The sequence below is a fragment of the Lathamus discolor genome, chromosome Z, assembly GCF_037157495.1.
Source record: "Lathamus discolor isolate bLatDis1 chromosome Z, bLatDis1.hap1, whole genome shotgun sequence".
Taxonomy (NCBI): domain Eukaryota; kingdom Metazoa; phylum Chordata; class Aves; order Psittaciformes; family Psittacidae; genus Lathamus; species Lathamus discolor.
The window spans coordinates 12,988,534-13,005,551 of NC_088909.1; the positions used below are offsets into that span (position 1 = coordinate 12,988,534).

Here is a 17,018-nt window from a genome sequence, read left to right on the forward strand (position 1 = left end):
GGGAAGAGATGATGGGAGAGGGATGCCTACTTCGTTTTGAGGAACAAGGTTTGCCTCATAGTATGATTCCCCCCTTCTTTTTTCTTTTCACATTAGCTATTTCCATAGTCTCTGTGGCATTTCAGGGGGAAAAAAAACCAAAACAACTTAATTTCATAATTATCAGCTATACAGAACATAGAAGTAACTTACATAATATCTGACCCCAAATGAAACATCTGCAGCTGATGGATACAAAAATGTTAGTTCTACATTGCAATTGCAATGAAAAATATTTTAAAGTCCCTGTAAAAGATACAGGAAAGGAAGTTGTTGATACCTGGCTATTCATATGCGTGTAGCAAGACTGATTTTAACACTCTTTATTCTCTTTATCTGTAGGAAAAAAAATCCCACTTTTGTCCACCCCTCATTCAGGTGGTAATGTTGGAACAAGAAGTTAGTTAAGAGGAAAGAGCTTCTCTTGAGGCTCAAACCTAATTCTGTGGGAATTAAAAAAAAATGAAACCCAAACCAAACCAAAAAACAAAACACACACACAAAAAAACCCAACCAAAAACCACACACATAGAGGAAAATGACGGTGATTAAAAAAAAAAATGTAAAAAATAACAGCTTTGGCTTTGTTTTCAGTCCTGACATTACCTTCCAATCTGGTCTGAAGTAAGGACATCCACTGTCCAGAGTCTGGCTCAGGCATGGCGAACATAACCCCACATATGTCTGTTTCACCTTTTCTTAGAGTCCATTTTTAGTCACAGATTTACATTTACATTACAAGGGACTGGAATTCCTGCGGATCAAGCTTGCATGCTTAAACAAAAGGTTAAAAAAAACTAAGGAAGAACGCCAACTGTCAAATCTTGCCAGGATACCGCTGTGTTGATACTTAGGTCCAACCACTCGGTCTTATTTCCAGTCCTGTAGTGCTACTGTTCAGGAGGCATTATCTTAACAAGATAAACCTGCATTTAACATCAGCAGCTAATACCAGTGTATCTTTTACAGTTAACAGCAGATATTGGGGGAAAAAAAAAGTAAAGTCAAGTCAGCTGCAGTTAGATCAGGTTGATCGGGACTTACTGGTTTGGAACAGGGAAGGAGCTGTAGGGCTGCGCTGCCAAAAACAACAAAGTCAAACATGATTAAGGCGTGTTTTTTGCAAGTATTTTAGGAATGACTAGCCAGAATGAAAGATCGTACCGTGGTTTCAGCATTCAGGACAGCAACACGTTTTTGCAGGCTATACAGCTGTAGAGGAAGAGCGAGAATGGCACTTTTCAGTAAAGCAGGACTTTTAAACATTTACAAAAAATGAAAAATTAATTGGAACAGCAAGTGAAGGGAACACAAGCTGTCCACTCAGCTGCCTCCAGGTTAATGAAAAACAAAGGAAAAAATCTCTGCTCACACTTCTCCACCTTCTCAAAATAAAAACATCAACTGTTTTACAGCTAACATCTGGACTGACGTTTTTAATGCACCCATAATGTGACAACCTCTTCAAGGTTATCTTTCAGAGGCATTTCTAAGTTAGAAATTGCTTGATATAAACTGATCAAAATAGACTCTCCAAATTATGGCTCACTCTCACTATGCAATATACCACTTACTTAGGTACTGGACAAACATTCTCAGTAATGGAACAAAGACTTTTTTCTTTTTTTAAAGATAAACTAATTGCAGTCTTGGTTTACCTGTGGTTCCTATCTTAAAGCTTCTTGGCTGAGAATGGGTTTAATGATTACCTTTTATAACCTCTGTACTTAAGCCACTGCTGCTTCTGCGTATTCTGGTTTCTGACATGAACATCTCTCACTCTGTAAGTGGCTGCTAAATCTAACGGGAGAAATAAAGACAGACACTACACAGAGATTCCTGGGCCCGATTAATACCAAGCAAACATAAATAGGAAAAGGTAAGTGAATGTATAACAGCTAAAATATGACTGTTAAAACATTCTAATACATGACTTAAAGGAGAGAAATTGGGCACAAAGCTGTATTAAAATTCAGTGACCAGGCCCCGCATTCGGTACTGGGGCAATTTTCTGTTCAAGGTTTAATCTTAAAGGTTGGATTCATTATGGATTCCTTTTGAAAATCTTTAATTCAAAATATCAACTGGATGTACTAACAGCTTATTTGTTTTTGAAGACTGATAGGGAGATAGGTGTTTGAGACAGATAATGTAAAAAGCTATGGTTTCTGTATACTAGCTAAGTTGCCTAAACATGATGCATTCCTGAATTACTGTCTGTGTAACTGCAAAACGATCTTCAGCATTCAGATTCCATTAGAGCTGTAGGTTCTCAGGGGAGAAGAGACTTTTGACCTAGACATCTTTTGAGACTCAGAACCTAACCCCATCAATTTGAAAGCAGTCTGTTTACATTCTAATTCTAAACAGAACAAAAAGTTCTGTAGGAGACATTCACCCTGAGGCAACACAGAGAAGACCATAACTCTTTGAGGCAAAGAGCTGCTAATGAAACAATCAGTCACAGCAAACACCATTTGATTTAGCAGGTACTTGCACATACAAGGAAATGAGACAAGGCCTAATTTAACCAAGAAGGTGAAATAAGGTGTCCTAGATAAGAAAACAGAATAGTTTTAGGGAGAAAGATTAAATTTGTCTGAAGCCCTGGAAGAGATCAAAGCAGAGACTAGCTATAAAACCTAGATTGTTCCAGGGAGGACATCCTGTCAACTGAAGGTAACCTGAGCCAAAGATAGAAAGACATTCACTGCTAGGTGGGTATGAGGAAAATCTACAGTCAGTAGGATGGATGAGACGAAGTAAATGCAACTAATGCCTCCTGGATTTCATCTCTGAGTGGATAGTTGGGTGGAAGGCCTTTGCTTGTGAGCAAGTGTGTGTGTGTGCATTTGTATTTTCTGGCAATGTACACCTTAACATTCGTATGCTAGACCAATATTTTGTTTGTATTTCCTTAGGGATTTCAGCAAGTAAACCAAATGGGTGAAGAAAGCTTGAAGAAAAGGAAAGGAGAAGACAACAAAAAAGAGGATGGACAGTCCATTCAGAGCCATGAACCCCAAACAATGAACCTACAAAAGGAGGTAAACCATTCTCTTTTCCCCCTTCGGCGGGTCGGTGTGCAAGGGGCTGGCAAAGGGAGGCTCTGTGCACAGGCATCAGCATGCAAAACCTGCAGTTGTGTCCCGGTTTAGCTGTGATGTGCTAGTATCTTGGCAGTGTGGGTGCCTTGCAGTTTAGGAAATTACTAATTACTAGTCAAATAGAATCACAGAATGGTTTGGGTTGGGAAGAACCTTAAAGCTCATCTAGTTCCAACCCGTGGGTTGGGCACCTTCCACTAGACCGGGTTGCTCAAAGCTCTGGTAAAAACACAAAAAGTAAGAATATGTATTTTTTTAAGCCTTTGAATTATTTTGCTATCTGGTAACTGAAGTTGATCAAGTGAGACACTTCAGAAATTTTACCTTTTCCTTCCACATGTACTTCTCAGAGGCTGAAGTGGGTTTTTCAGCTCACTGATTCTGGAAGTTTGCTGATGTTTATAGCCACAAAATAGCCACTGGTACAGAAATACAAGTAAAAAGGTGTCTCCTCCAGAAAATTACAGATGCCATAGAAATCAGATATGCCACTCGCTCTCAGGAGGGAGTGGAATTCCTCTTTAAACTTAAGTAACATGATTCTTTCACCACTTAGCAGCATCAAGTAAATTCCTGCGCACTAATACTTGAAGCAATGAAGTGAAAGCAACTGCTGGAAAAAACAACCAGCAAACAAACAAACAAAAAGCCCAACTCCGTCCAAGAAATCAGATTTTAGAAGCTTAGAAAATTCAGAATTCCTCAAGTGCTCATAAAAGAATTCCAGTGTTTAATCAGAGTGCAAAGGGGATGCTGACCTGTACAACATTAGATTTGAGCCCCACACAATTCAAAGGATGGATTAAATACAGCAAATACACTCATGAAGAGTCCAAATAACTGGACTTGTGGGAACAGCAGGACTACACCACAGGGTGCGTATGCAAGGAAAAGAGAAACTTCAGTTTCATGTATTACTTTTTAGAAGTTGCATGTTGAAACCTGGAAAAGGTAAGTCACTAATGACAATTACTATAACTGCATTATACCAAGAAGCAATTACTGAATTATCAGAAGTTATTTTACCAAAATGTCTCATTTTATTTTAAGGTGGGCCTCATCAGTGGAATCTGTATGATTGTTGGAACAATTATTGGCTCAGGCATCTTTGTTTCTCCAAAATCGGTACTTGCCAATGTGGGAGCTGTGGGTCCTTGTTTAACCATCTGGGCAGCCTGTGGAATTCTTGCAACTTTAGGTAAATGAGGAACTAAATCTTTGAGTAAATCTTTGAGTAAATCTTTGCATCTACTATTTCTGCATACTACTCTCATTTCACAAATCTGCCATTAGTACCCAGACCAAAGTAACATATCCTGGTAAGTGTACCAGTACTCAGCAAAGAGAAGTAAGGTATATGCTGTTTATAAAAGATAAATTGAGCTTTTTAAGACTGCAAAGCACATTTACAGTTAATTTTGAAAGCAAGTCTTAATTTTTCTTACTTGATCCACTAACTAATAAAGACAAGACTTTGCTACTTAAGCACAGACCGTGAGCTAGGTACTTCTGCCATTTTCCTTCTTGCGAATTTAATTCTGTTATCTGAAAGTATAGTGCCAAGCACCTCAAAATGCGCTTCAAAAAGATAACCAAAAAGGGAATTCCATGGGCACTCTGTCAGGTACACAGCAGAGAAAGATGCCAGCTAGAAATACCGCTCTACTCCAAAGCTTAGTTGACATTTTAATTAAAAATTGTGCAGCAAGTCTATTTTTCCAAGTTTCCCAAAGGTAGGTCACATCCAGTGCAGCTGTCACTTAGATGCTTCTTATTGTGTTGGTTTCTTAAACAGAAATCGAATATAAAATCAGAATGTACTTTTTTTGTTGAAGTCTGTAACACCAATAGTAGTAAGTTCTGGTCTGTAACTTAATAGTTTCAGTGTATTTTTTTCCAGTTGCTCACAAGTAATTAGGATTTTATTTTGCATATACAGTAAAACATACCAAAACATGAAGATGCATTGTATGTATCTATTTTTGCAACTTTTCTACCTATTAAGAAGTGATAATTTGTTTCAGAAAGCATGTGAACTAAGCTGTAACACTTTCCTTGTCATTCAGGTGCACTTTGCTTTGCTGAGCTTGGTACAATGATCACAAAATCTGGGGGAGAATATCCTTACCTTATGGAGGCCTTCGGCCCAATTCCAGCGTTTTTGTTTTCTTGGACAAGCTTACTGGTCACCAAACCCAGCTCATTTGCAATCATTTGTCTCAGCTTTGCGGAATATGCATTAGCTCCTTTTTATCCCAGTTGTGATCCACCCCAAGTCGCCATCAAGTGTCTTGCAGCAGCTGCCATCGGTAAGATTTTAAGAGACAGGATACACCAGTGCCTGACTCAGAAAACTGGTTTTCCCCACAATTTTTAAAGTTATCCAAACATAGTATGTTAACCCCCTTGTATCAATAATAGCAGTATGGAAAAGTAGTAAAGTAAGGCGGGGAGGTAAAAGGGGGAAGGATTTAAGAAGCAACTTTTCTTTTAATTCTGACAAATTTAATACAGAAATTCATGAATATGTATTTCAGTGATAATTACAATAGTGAATTCACTGAGTGTGAAGCTGGGAAGCTATCTCCAGAATTTTCTCACGGCTGCTAAAATGATCATTGTCACAATCATTATTGTAAGTGGAATTGTTCTCCTTGCACAAGGTAATTAAACACACTACTTGCAAAAACTGTTTTAACTTCTGCTATGACGTTAAACGATTTCCCACAGACAGAGGTGGTGTAAAATAAACCTCTCTTTTCAGAGTTTTAGTTCCAGAGCTCTTGGGAACTACGGTATTTTCTTTTAGAGAAAGGCTGGGTGGGAAATGCAGCACTACAGATCAACTAATAAAAATTGGCATTAATTAAACTGCCAGAATGTTTCTTCATCTGGTGGGGAATTAAAGGAATTAATTTCAATACTGACCAGTAATCTGTGTCTTATTTGCAGGAAAAACAGAAAATTTTAAAGATTCTTACGTGGACAGTTCAGTTTCTTTTGGATCTATTGGTTTGGCATTTTATAATGGACTCTGGGCATATGATGGATGGTAAGGTATCTGTACTTAACGGTTACAGTTTAACATCCTATAACTGGTTTACTCTCCCTCTGTACAACTCAGATGAGATCTGAAAAAGTTAACATCTGACTTGTTATTAAGAATCTCTTAATGAATTCTGGGAAAATAACAAAACCCCCCAAACCCTCACGTTCCTGTTTATAAGGGAAAGAAACTATACTATATCCTGAAAGGAGCTGCTACTTTGTTGCTGAAGTACTTGAGATACTGTGGTAATAAGAATATATATAGAATATAAATAACTAATATAAAGTTTAATGCCACTATGTTAGGCCAAAGAGCCTTCCCAGAGCCCTGCAGCTTACTCATCAAATTCCATTTCTTGTGAAACGTAGTGGTGTCTGATTTGTACAGGATGACATTAAAAAAGGACAGAATTCACGAGGTTCAACTTCCAATTCTTTTTTTTTCTTATTTTCATTTGGAATTAATGTAAAAACATTGTCTTCTTCCCTGAGAAGCTTTCAGTGTTAATTCTCCACATCTGTTTATCTATTATCTACCATACTAGATTTAAGAAGACACATTTGAAAATATTCACATGTATGGATGAACTTAGGTTTACATTTATGCTCTACAAAATACATTTATATTTAGTACCCAGCAGAGTGCTTTCCAGAATTATTTTCATAGGGATAGACTTACTGGCAGGAATATTTAATCTCTACCACAATCCAGAAAACAATTTACACATTTCACTTCCTGCAACTAAAGGGAATGTCAGTTGGGCTCAGACTCTGTTGGCATAAATCTAGTATCATGATCTGATCCGTTAGTGCTATTCTTAAATATTCAAACTGTAAAGGCTTGCATACAGATCTGTATTTTGGAAGGCACTGAGAATATAACAACTCTTAACTTCCAGAAAAGCAAGTCCAATGTGGATGCTTTATACTGAATTTATTTTTAAATAGATCCCTCTTTCAGGTTCTATTCCCAACTCAGGCATTCAAGTCTGCTAATTCAGAAATTCACCTGTTTTAAGGTGACAGCGCAGCTGGTGCCTAACTAATTATTTCAGTATATATAGCTAGCAGGCACTGATGTTTGAAGAGCTGTCTCTTGAATTGTAAATACCAACTCCTCACACTTTCAGAAGTGGACAAGTAAAATTCTTGTTTTAATCTGGTCTACACGCTCTAGGAAAAATTAGTATTTTGAAATTATAATTCTGATTGGTGTAATCCTTATAAGGTTTTCACTCATTTTCTAGACATGACTCACTTCAGTCCTTGCAATGGGTATGCTTGTGCTTTCATTTGAAAAGACTCGGATATTGCAAAGCTTTAGGTTCAAAGGCAGTCCTGTGATTTTGAGATAATGTCTGCAAGTTTTTGTTTTGCTCTTCTGGAATTATTTTACTCAAGAACTAAGCCAATCTTATTTCAAAATCTCAAGAGATACTTGTAAAACTGTGAGGAGGAAAAGATAATGGAGGGAAAGATGGTGAATCAAGAGGTTGACATTTGGATAAGAAGCTCACATAGGTTATTGTCCTGCAGTTTTACCACTAAAAAAAAGCCCACCAAACTAAACAAACAAACAAACCAAAACAAAACCAAACCCTTTTAACTGCAAAGGTAAAAACCAGTAGCACAAGTAATGCCAGACTTCATAATGTATTAGCATTTCAACACCTGACTGCTAATAACATTGTATGAATGCTTCTCCTTCCAGGAATCAACTCAATTACATCACAGAAGAACTTAAAAATCCTTACAGGTAAAACCATGTAGGAAAGCAGTGTTTCTAATGACAAAAATTGAACACTATTATCTCTGTACAAGCAGGCATATATTTTGCCTTGTTTTTTAAAGCAATGGTTATTCAGTTTGAGCACTTAATAGACAAAGCTTCATAAGTTTGTAATTTATTTTTTTTTTAAAGTCCTGATTTCCATGGCTCTACAATAAAGAAATGTAAATACACCTAAAGAGCATATGGGGAAAAGTAAGAGTCCACAGTTTACTATGACAACTCTACCAGTGATACAGCAATGCTGATGGAGTCTTACTTTTGCATCCTTTAGAAATCTACCGCTATCTATAATTATTGGAATCCCCTTGGTTACAGTTTGTTACGTTCTGATAAACATTTCATATTTCACCGTAATGACTTCAACAGAACTCCTGCAGTCCCAGGCAGTTGCTGTGGTAAGCCACTTTATTTTGTAATAGAGCATCTGGAGAAGGCTGTGTGCATTAAAGTCATGAGCAAAAAAAGGAACCTGTAATTTTTCTTTATGATACAGTCAATTTCTAAACTGTCAGTGTCCTCTTTATCCCCACCATCCACTGTCATTTCTTAATCTAAGAGTTATTTCAGCGATGCTTACAACAGTAGTTATGTCACATCCCAAGGAAAAAAAAAAACCAAACAAACAGAAAGAAGCAAAAGTAATGCAGCCTGCAGCTAACATTTTCTGAGCACTGCAGCTCCCAGGTTGATTATCTTCCATAAGCACCAGAAGATGGAAGGAAAAATAACACATGGCTGCTGCTTTACCCTTTTCAGTGTTTCCAGTATTTCTGAGAAAAAAGCACATGCGAAAATGCCAGATCAAAGTTTGTCATGCTGGAGATGGCGGCAAGGAGTCCACAATACACTTCTTTGGTTTTTTTTCTTAACAGAGCTAAGAATTACCCTTTTGTATTACTACAAGACTATTACAGACAAAATTAAGGATGATAGAGATTTCTAAAACTCTTAATAGATGTATCTGTCTCTGCAGTTCCACTCAGTAAATTTTCTGTGGGACGTGGTTCTCACCTATTGAGATCATGCAGCAGCTTTTCCTAGTATAAGTTTTTTGGGAAAATGGACAGTATGTCCCATGCATGCCAAATGCAGTGCAGCACACTGAAGTACATGAACTTAGAAATTCTTAAGTATGTTAAAAAAAAAGTTACAAAGTTAAAAGAAGTTATAAAAATTCAGAACTTTGGTGCATCTCAACATCTTGTTTGCATCAAGAGGTACAGCAGTATATATATTGACTTAAAAGAACTTACAGTTTCAGTTAGGACTAAACTTGTCAGACTAACAACAAAATCAGAACTGCCACTGAGCAGCAGAAAGGCAAACAGCAGGAGTGCACAGTATAATGAGGTCTGCACATCTGAAAGTGGACTTCTTGCTTGGCACTGGTGTGTCCTACCACTGGACAAAGAAACACTGATGTTACTCTTAATGCTTGCACTGCTATAAAAGGTTAATCACCCTCAACTAAACCCAAAAACCTTTCAAAAGTTTGATTTCAAATGCATTTACAGTACTTATATTAGCTCTACTCCATCCTGCAGTAGCAGCCCACATACCACAGCACAGGTGAAAACTGAAGTGAGCTGAGAGACCATTGCCTTTCACTGGTGCACCCACAAAGCCCAGGCTGACATGCTGTCGCTGCTAGTGTTAACTCCTTCCACAGAGGTTGAAAGAGCTCATGCACACGCGGCAATCTTCCTGTTCTGCAGGCATTCCCAAATCAAGTGTCTTGAATAGAATGTAGTGTTTCCTACAGTTGCTGCATCTCAAACACCATATAAAGTGCACTCCGTAAAGTGGCTCATGACTTAATACAGGTCTTCAACTGTCAAAACATTTTTAAAACTATAAAACTATACAACTGATGTTTTTAATGGTGACATAGATACTCATTTACTGTACTTCTGAAGAGGCTCCAACATTACTCAATATACCAAATGGTAAACTGAAATGACAAAAATGATTAATTTTAATCCCATATCCCAGACATTCGGAGATAGAGTCCTTTATCCAGCCTCTTGGATAGTTCCTCTCTTTGTGGCCTTTTCTACAATTGGATCTGCCAATGGGACCTGTTTTACTGCAGGCAGGTAAGCTCCCATCCCAAATACTTTAAAATGGGAATTTTTGAAGGATGGAAAGAGTTCTATACACGTATGTATCTACATGCAAAGATACAGGCATTCTTTTGATCCCTATGTAAAACATGTAATTAAAAAGTACCCGCAAATCTAACTATATTGTTTGATTTTCAAAAAGAAACTGGCTATGCAGGTTTAGAAAATAAGAAAATAAGGTCCCTTATTGCTTCCATTAATGTTTCCACTTAGTGTTTAATAAATATTTAATGAATACCAGAGTGCTGTAAAGACCAGGTTTTCAACAGGTTGTCAATACAGCTTTTTGATATAAAGCAAATTAAAAAATGAAATATTTAAAGGGACACAGTAGCTAACATGTTGTTTTACAAAATAATTTTAATGTGCAAATTAATGATTCCGAAACTAGTTTGAAGTTCACTAATTTAATACTGTTTCTGAATCGGTTTCAAATTCACTGCTTTGTTTCACCAGTAACACTGGCTACTTCCCTTATTCCAGCCTCTGACATATTTTAGATTCCATTGCATATCAAGGGAAATACAGATGTATTTATAGTTGGGTGTAGTCACACAATAAAACATACCTGAGTGTATTTTTTTTCCAGGAAGGTGTTAAAAGTCTAGGTGTTACACTAACTAGATTGCCTTGTTTTTGTTTTGCCAGACTTGTTTATGTTGCAGGTCGTGAAGGGCACATGCTAAAGCTGCTATCTTACATTAGTGTCAAGCGTTTAACGCCAGCCCCTGCTATTATATTTTATGTAAGTATGTATTTTTTATGTACAGAAAACTTACCAACAAAATTTTCTAGGAATACACACTTCCACAATTTCTTACCTGCAGTCTTGACAAGTATCTTTGACTAACTAGATAAGAAAATTACTAAATATATATTAGGATAAAACCCCACTATGTACCCACCCCCAACTTCTTAACAGTTTCGTTGCAGAACTGGATTTTAAAATCAAAATGTTTAAGAATCCACAGCATGAAAACAAATTAAAGAATTAAATGATTACTATTAAGGCAGTATTAATTTCACAGGATGCTAAAAAGCAAGCTATTACCACTGTATTTCCTCCCTGTAAGAATGCATTTACAACTCATAAAAATATACTCATTCTAAAGTAGATCTAGAATATCTTTTTTATTTTACCCATTTCTTTTCAAAGTAAACCAAGATAAATTGAAAATTCAATTGCTCTGTTGACTCCCAGTAACCTTAATAACCTAAAAACGTATTTAGCATCTTCATTTACTCCAAGATATACAGTCAACAACAGAACAGACTAATGCATTCAAATTTTAAGTCTCGATTTAAAATGGAATTAAGATTGTACACAAAAATAAATACTATTATGTTAGCAGGATGTGGACAGTATCTTTATAGATGCGGCAATACACTTACACCCAAATGTTTAAGGAAAAGCATTCACAGATCATCACCTATACTCACATAAGTAAAATTCAGACTTCTTTTATAGTAGACTATACTAATTTTTCTTTTCATTTTTAGGGGATTATTGCTATTATTTATATTATCCCCGGTGACATTGACACACTCATAAATTACTTCAGTTTTGCAGTCTGGATATTTTACAGTTTAACTGTCCTTGCACTCATTGTTATGAGGTTTACTAGAAAGGACCTCAACAGACCAGTCAAGGTAAGCTCAGCATTCAAAATAGAATCATAGAATCATAGAATAGTTAGGGTTGGAAAGGACCTCAAGATCATCTAGTTCCAACCCACCTGCCATGGACAGGGACACCTCTCACTAAACCATCCAACACAAGGCTTCATCCAACCTGGCCTTGAACACCGCCAGGGATGGAGCACTCACAACCTCCCTGGGCAACCGATTCCAGTGTCTCACCACCCTAACAGGAAAGAACTTCTTCCTTATATCCAATCTAAACTTCCCCTGTTTAAGTTTGAACCCATTACCCCTTGTCCTGTCACTACAGTCCCTGACAAAGAGTCCATCCCCAGCATCCCTATAGGCCCCCTTCAGATACTGGAATGTTTTTTCTTCCATTCCCAGAAATAATAAAACATGACCTCATCCAAAATATTTGCATATTTAACAACATCCTTTTGCCAGGTTTTCAGGAATGGGAAATTATTAGTCAGCAGACTACCACTGAAGGAGTACCCAGACTAAGACCCCAGGTCATCTAACTTGAGTCAGGGCCCCAGATGCATTAAAATGCACATTTTTACACTTCTGTTTGCCATTTCGGCAAAGAGATCCTGGTCAACAACATAGAAGAAGAGTTCTCCCTATCCTTTTTGCTACTCTACTGCCCCATTTGATGCTAGAAATTTGAAAAGGAAAACATGCATAAGGCAATAAAATTATTCTTCTTCCATACATGAAACTTTTGTAAGAACAGCAAAAGAACAAGTAATTTTGTGCTTTATCTTGCAGATACCAATCATCATTCCAGTCGCAGTGACATTAGCTTCCATTTTACTGGTACTGGCACCAGTCATCAGTGCACCTGAACTGGCCTATTTGTACTGTGTTTTATTTATAGGTAGTGGACTTATAGTTTATGTACTTTTTGTTCATTTTAAATTCAACTGGCCACAAAAAATATCAAGTAAGTATAACTCACATAGGCAGCTCCAAGTTCAAAACAGTACCGCTATGCTTTCGATTAACTGCTCTAATGAAGCTCATTAAATAGGCCATCCCATCTGAATCATGAGTGGGATGTGGAAAGGAGGGTGTATTTTACCCCTTCCTGTGGGAAAAAAGTGGTCTGACTTGAAGAAAAATGAAACTTCATTTATAAAAAATAAATACATATCTTTAGTAGCATGAAGAAACTGACTTAAAAGGAACAGAATTATCTGTAGTTTGACTCTCTGTATTTTGAAACATTGGCTTTAGCCATTAACTAAGGATTAGCAGACATTCTCATGCCACAAAAGACCGCTTTGAGCTCAAGTTAGCAATTTCATTATACTTACTAAAGAAAATATTATTTTTGGTCTTAAATGTTGTTAACAACAGTGCTGCTGAGTAAAGTGAAACCTTGCAAGAACCTGCTAGCGTGACCATTTATAAAATGGTTTTGTGTAATCTCAGGAGAAACTTTTTGTAATTATCCATGGAAAACCAGGATAAACAAATACTTCTGAGAGGGAAAGGGGAACCAGCTTAAAAGGGCAGAATTAGTTCTAAAGATTCAAAAAATATCCATCCCTGTCTCTCCTGCCCCCCACTATTATTAAATATTATATAAGTATACAATTGGAAGCACTGTACCCTAATGCAAAGTCTAGAAATCCTAGAATATTGTAGCTTCAATCTTGTTTTTATTCCCCACCCCTTATATTTTGAGATATGAATACAGAAAAGACAGACAACTACTCACAATGATAATTTTTTTCAGGAAATTTTCTTCAGAAAATAGTACAAGTCTGAATAGAAATACTGTTCTCATAAGCCTCTAATATAACTTTTCTCCCCTCAGAGCCCATCACTATGCACCTTCAGATGCTTTTGGAAGTTGTTCCAGCAGAGGAAGTTACTGAATAGTGTATTTTTTATGTTGTTTTTGAGTGGTTAAAGGAGATACACTTGAGTTTTGCACACGTTTATACTTTCTAAAATGGTGTTCATACTGGTGTATTGTTTTTGCAACACTTTAGTACTTGAAAAATGTTAAATACGCAAGAATAAAAGATTTGAGCCAGATTACAGTGTCCAGCAGAGCTCTTTCCATTTTTCACTAGTATGTTATGGTATCTTGTTTTCTGCATTGACATTACTCAAAATAAACAAGGGGAATGTCTCAATTACGAAGATGGCAACTTACCAGCAGCATTGCCACGATGCTTTTGATCACACTGAAATTAGTGTCACATTCAACAGACTACAGAGGAAGGCCAGAAATAACGTAAACCAAGGCTAACTGTTCTCAGTTTTCTTAGACCAAACACCAGCTATCAAAAAACTGAAGACTGAGGAAGTGAGAATCAAATGAAAATGGGAAGCACAGTTGATAGGAAGAGGCTGATTTTATTTTTTTAATTAAAAAAATTACCGTCAGCATGAACATGACTTTATAAAGGTAACTTCACCATCCTAGAAACACTATTTGGTAGCTGATGAAAAAATACAAAAATACTACTACATTAACATACAGATTTAAGCAGCTTTTGCTTTCCCTGCTGAGAAAAGTATAGACAGATTCTAGGTAACATTGCTCCTATATTCACTCTGTGCAAATGGATAAAGAATGGAATTTTATCAAGTCACTTATCAGTAGTTTGATGTAATTAATTTGTGAAAGACTTCATACTGAAAGCACGAGTCCATTCAACAATGTCTATGGACCATCATCCCATTAAGGGACAAGTCAAAGAACAACAAAAACTTGTGAAGGAAAATACCCAGCCCCATCGCTCTGTTTTTCACTTAGGTGATTTGACAAGTCTGTCTGCGTCCCAACACAGAGCAAGACCAAAACAGTTACATTAGCAATTTCCCCAAGTAATTCTACAACAATTACAGCTTTCCAAGTACCTGTACACAGGAGAAGGTTGTAATTGAGCTCAGTAGTCATCAGGTTCCTCCAACAGCACTGTTTTTTTTTTTTTTTAAACCATACATTAACAATTACAACTTTTTGTGTCACATGGTGGTATTCCACTGGCATCAACAATATTAAGTATTCTTAAAGATGCAGCTTTATTATATGCTAATATTAGAAAAATTGTCAGCACAAGTAAAAAAATAAACTGTCATTTTAGTGCGAGGTGTCCCTGCCCATGGCAGGGGGGTTGGAACTGGATGATCTTAAGGTCCTTTCCAACCCTAACTATTTTATGATTCTATAAATGTATTGATACAGCCTTTCTTCTGTTCTTGAAGTAAAGGCTTCCCAATGTTTCAGGCTTCTTTAAATGAGCACGTAAATTCTCATCTCTATTCTAAATCACCATATAGTTACATCAGGGAAAACAACATGCTTTAAGAATCTAAAGATGCAAAGAGATCAATACCAGATTAATTTATTATATATTTCTTTTACATGACTACTTTACTGCAAGATGCTCTGCATGTGCACAAATCTAACAGTGACAATTATTTACTGGAAGATGGTATATAAACAGGCAAAGCCTTAGGCTAAACAGACAAGATTTTATTGTTCATTTGCACAGTAGAAAAGAGTTTCAGATAAATTCAGAGGGAATGAAGTAAGAGCATTTGTAAGAAATCAAAATGTCAAACATACTAAATCTACTGTCAGAGAAGCTTTGCAGCAGTTAGTTACTATAGTGAACTTCACTGTACAATCTTTGATACCAAGTCAACTTGTTTCCAATGAAGTAACAAAAACTGCTGTTGGAGTTGCAGCATAATTTCTTCATGCAGAACTGACAAATGTGATGATTGCCAACAAGCTGATATATATGAATAGGATGAATATAGTAGAAACAACTGACATACTCAAGATTGTAGAAACTTTGAAAACTTTGAAAAATTACTAACTACAGCTAACATAGCAAATTCACTCAAAGTAAACCAGAAGCTCTGTAATTACTAATAAATTCAACCCAAGTAAATTCAATTACTAATAAGTTCAACCAATTTTTTTAGATTTTACTGTTTAGACAGCACACTTACATTAAAGCCAACGATTTTAAAGTGAAGGCACCAGAACACATACGTAATGTTCTTCTAAGGAGTATTTCTTTAGGTTCTCAGAGCCCAGAGGTAAGGAGTTTATTCACTAGTTTCCTCCTAAAATTAAGGACAGTTCTGCAACCTGTATGTTTAGTTTTATCAATTTTACTGGAAATATTCATGCAAGCAACTGTTTTGAAGAATAATTCTTATCAGAGGAAGAAGACCTGTATCCAAATTAGTCATCACTTTCTGTTCCACTGACTTCTGAAGAGTCAACCAAGTCTTCTGATACTGCATCAGTGCAATACATTTTTTTAGTACCTAGAAGTAATTATCAAAGTGTAACATTTACAAAGCAAGAAAAAATTTAAAAACTTCAAAACAAATATGTAGTAGTATTAAAAACCCCACCAAAACAGTAAAATCAAACTTTAAACTACAAACTAGGCCAAACCACTAAAAACTACTTTAAACTGCTTCTGCTATTCTGACAGAAAATTACTCTGCTGTCTACAGTTTGCTATTAGTGGTCCTCTCATCTGTTTTCAGAGAGTTTGAGCAAGTGAACTGTCATATATATCTGAAATAAAAGAATATTTGAGATAAAACCTATGAAGAAACAAGGATGCTAATCATCTCATGCATTATAAACACCAACTCATTCATTCCTTACCACCTGGAAAAGGGCTATCATCTTCACAATCTTCCCAGTGTTCAAAATCAAGAGACACGTGATTATTCTGTTGACAAAAACATTGTTTGAAATACTTGCATTGGCACACAGTGAATACGTTCAGAATACACAGTAACTCTCAAGTTAACTTCCACTTCACCTTGTTCTTCAGTAATTTGCACCATGATCCTTTTTGCTCTTTCACAAGAATAATAACAACCTCTTTATCCTTTATCACACATGTAGACTTTTCTGCAAGTATACGCTGATACAGCTCCATGTCAGCCAAATAAAATTTGTCTCCTGAACAAGCACTACATCATAAAAAAAGGTTTAAAAAAATTAAATGCAAGCTGACAGTAAAACATTTTGTAATTATACTAGATTTGTTAAACCTACCTGAAAATCACCTTCTCTTTAGAGAACTCACATTTATGGTCAGCTACACTTGCTATTTCTACCTTCACTGTAACTGTCTCTTCATTTTGAAACCACTTTATTTGTGGATGAAAGCTAAAATAAAGAAAGAATAATTGGATTTTTTTTTTCCAAAATAGAAAAAAAAACCCAAGTTTCAGAGAAGCTGTTTTGCATAAGCTAGAATT

At 36.3% G+C, this 17,018-nt stretch overlaps 2 protein-coding genes across 7 annotated transcripts in view; one reads left to right on the forward strand and one right to left on the reverse strand.

Moving 5' to 3' along the window:
* Positions 1 to 1,809: 1,809 nt before the first annotated feature.
* Positions 1,810 to 13,802, forward strand: SLC7A9 (solute carrier family 7 member 9). Of its 2 annotated transcripts, XM_065663283.1 has the most exons (13): positions 1,810 to 1,918; positions 2,961 to 3,086; positions 4,197 to 4,344; positions 5,213 to 5,455; positions 5,684 to 5,809; positions 6,099 to 6,198; positions 7,906 to 7,950; positions 8,258 to 8,381; positions 9,979 to 10,082; positions 10,758 to 10,854; positions 11,610 to 11,759; positions 12,525 to 12,699; positions 13,579 to 13,802. In XM_065663283.1, the coding sequence occupies exons 2-13, from the start codon at positions 2,982 to 2,984 to the stop codon at positions 13,641 to 13,643; spliced, it is 1,482 nt and encodes a 493-aa protein (XP_065519355.1). In that variant the 5' UTR covers positions 1,810 to 1,918; positions 2,961 to 2,981; the 3' UTR covers positions 13,644 to 13,802. The 2 variants fall into 2 exon arrangements, with proteins under 2 accessions (XP_065519355.1, XP_065519356.1); XM_065663284.1 differs by lacking the exon at positions 5,684 to 5,809.
* Positions 13,803 to 14,106: 304 nt separating this feature from the next.
* The window catches only part of TDRD12 (tudor domain containing 12), a 36,646-nt gene continuing 33,734 nt past the window's right edge, over positions 14,107 to 17,018 (reverse strand). For all 5 annotated transcript variants that reach the window (XM_065663670.1, XM_065663672.1, XM_065663673.1 and 2 more), the window contains 4 exons: positions 16,813 to 16,926; positions 16,574 to 16,727; positions 16,414 to 16,480; positions 14,107 to 16,061 (listed from right to left, as the gene is read on the reverse strand). In XM_065663670.1, coding sequence (XP_065519742.1) covers positions 15,976 to 16,061; positions 16,414 to 16,480; positions 16,574 to 16,727; positions 16,813 to 16,926 — 421 coding nt within the window. In that variant the 3' untranslated portion in view covers positions 14,107 to 15,975. The remainder of the gene's footprint in view (positions 16,062 to 16,413; positions 16,481 to 16,573; positions 16,728 to 16,812; positions 16,927 to 17,018) is intronic.

Bases quoted from the DNA above. Each gene is read 5' to 3' on its own strand.
- SLC7A9 (XM_065663283.1), top strand. From the start codon at position 2,982: ATGGGTGAAGAAAGCTTGAAGAAAAGGAAAGGAGAAGACAACAAAAAA. The intron at 11,760-12,524 runs GTAAGCTCAGCA...TTTATCTTGCAG, and splicing joins ACCTCAACAGACCAGTCAAG to ATACCAATCATCATTCCAGT. The intron at 12,700-13,578 runs GTAAGTATAACT...TTCTCCCCTCAG, and splicing joins CTGGCCACAAAAAATATCAA to AGCCCATCACTATGCACCTT.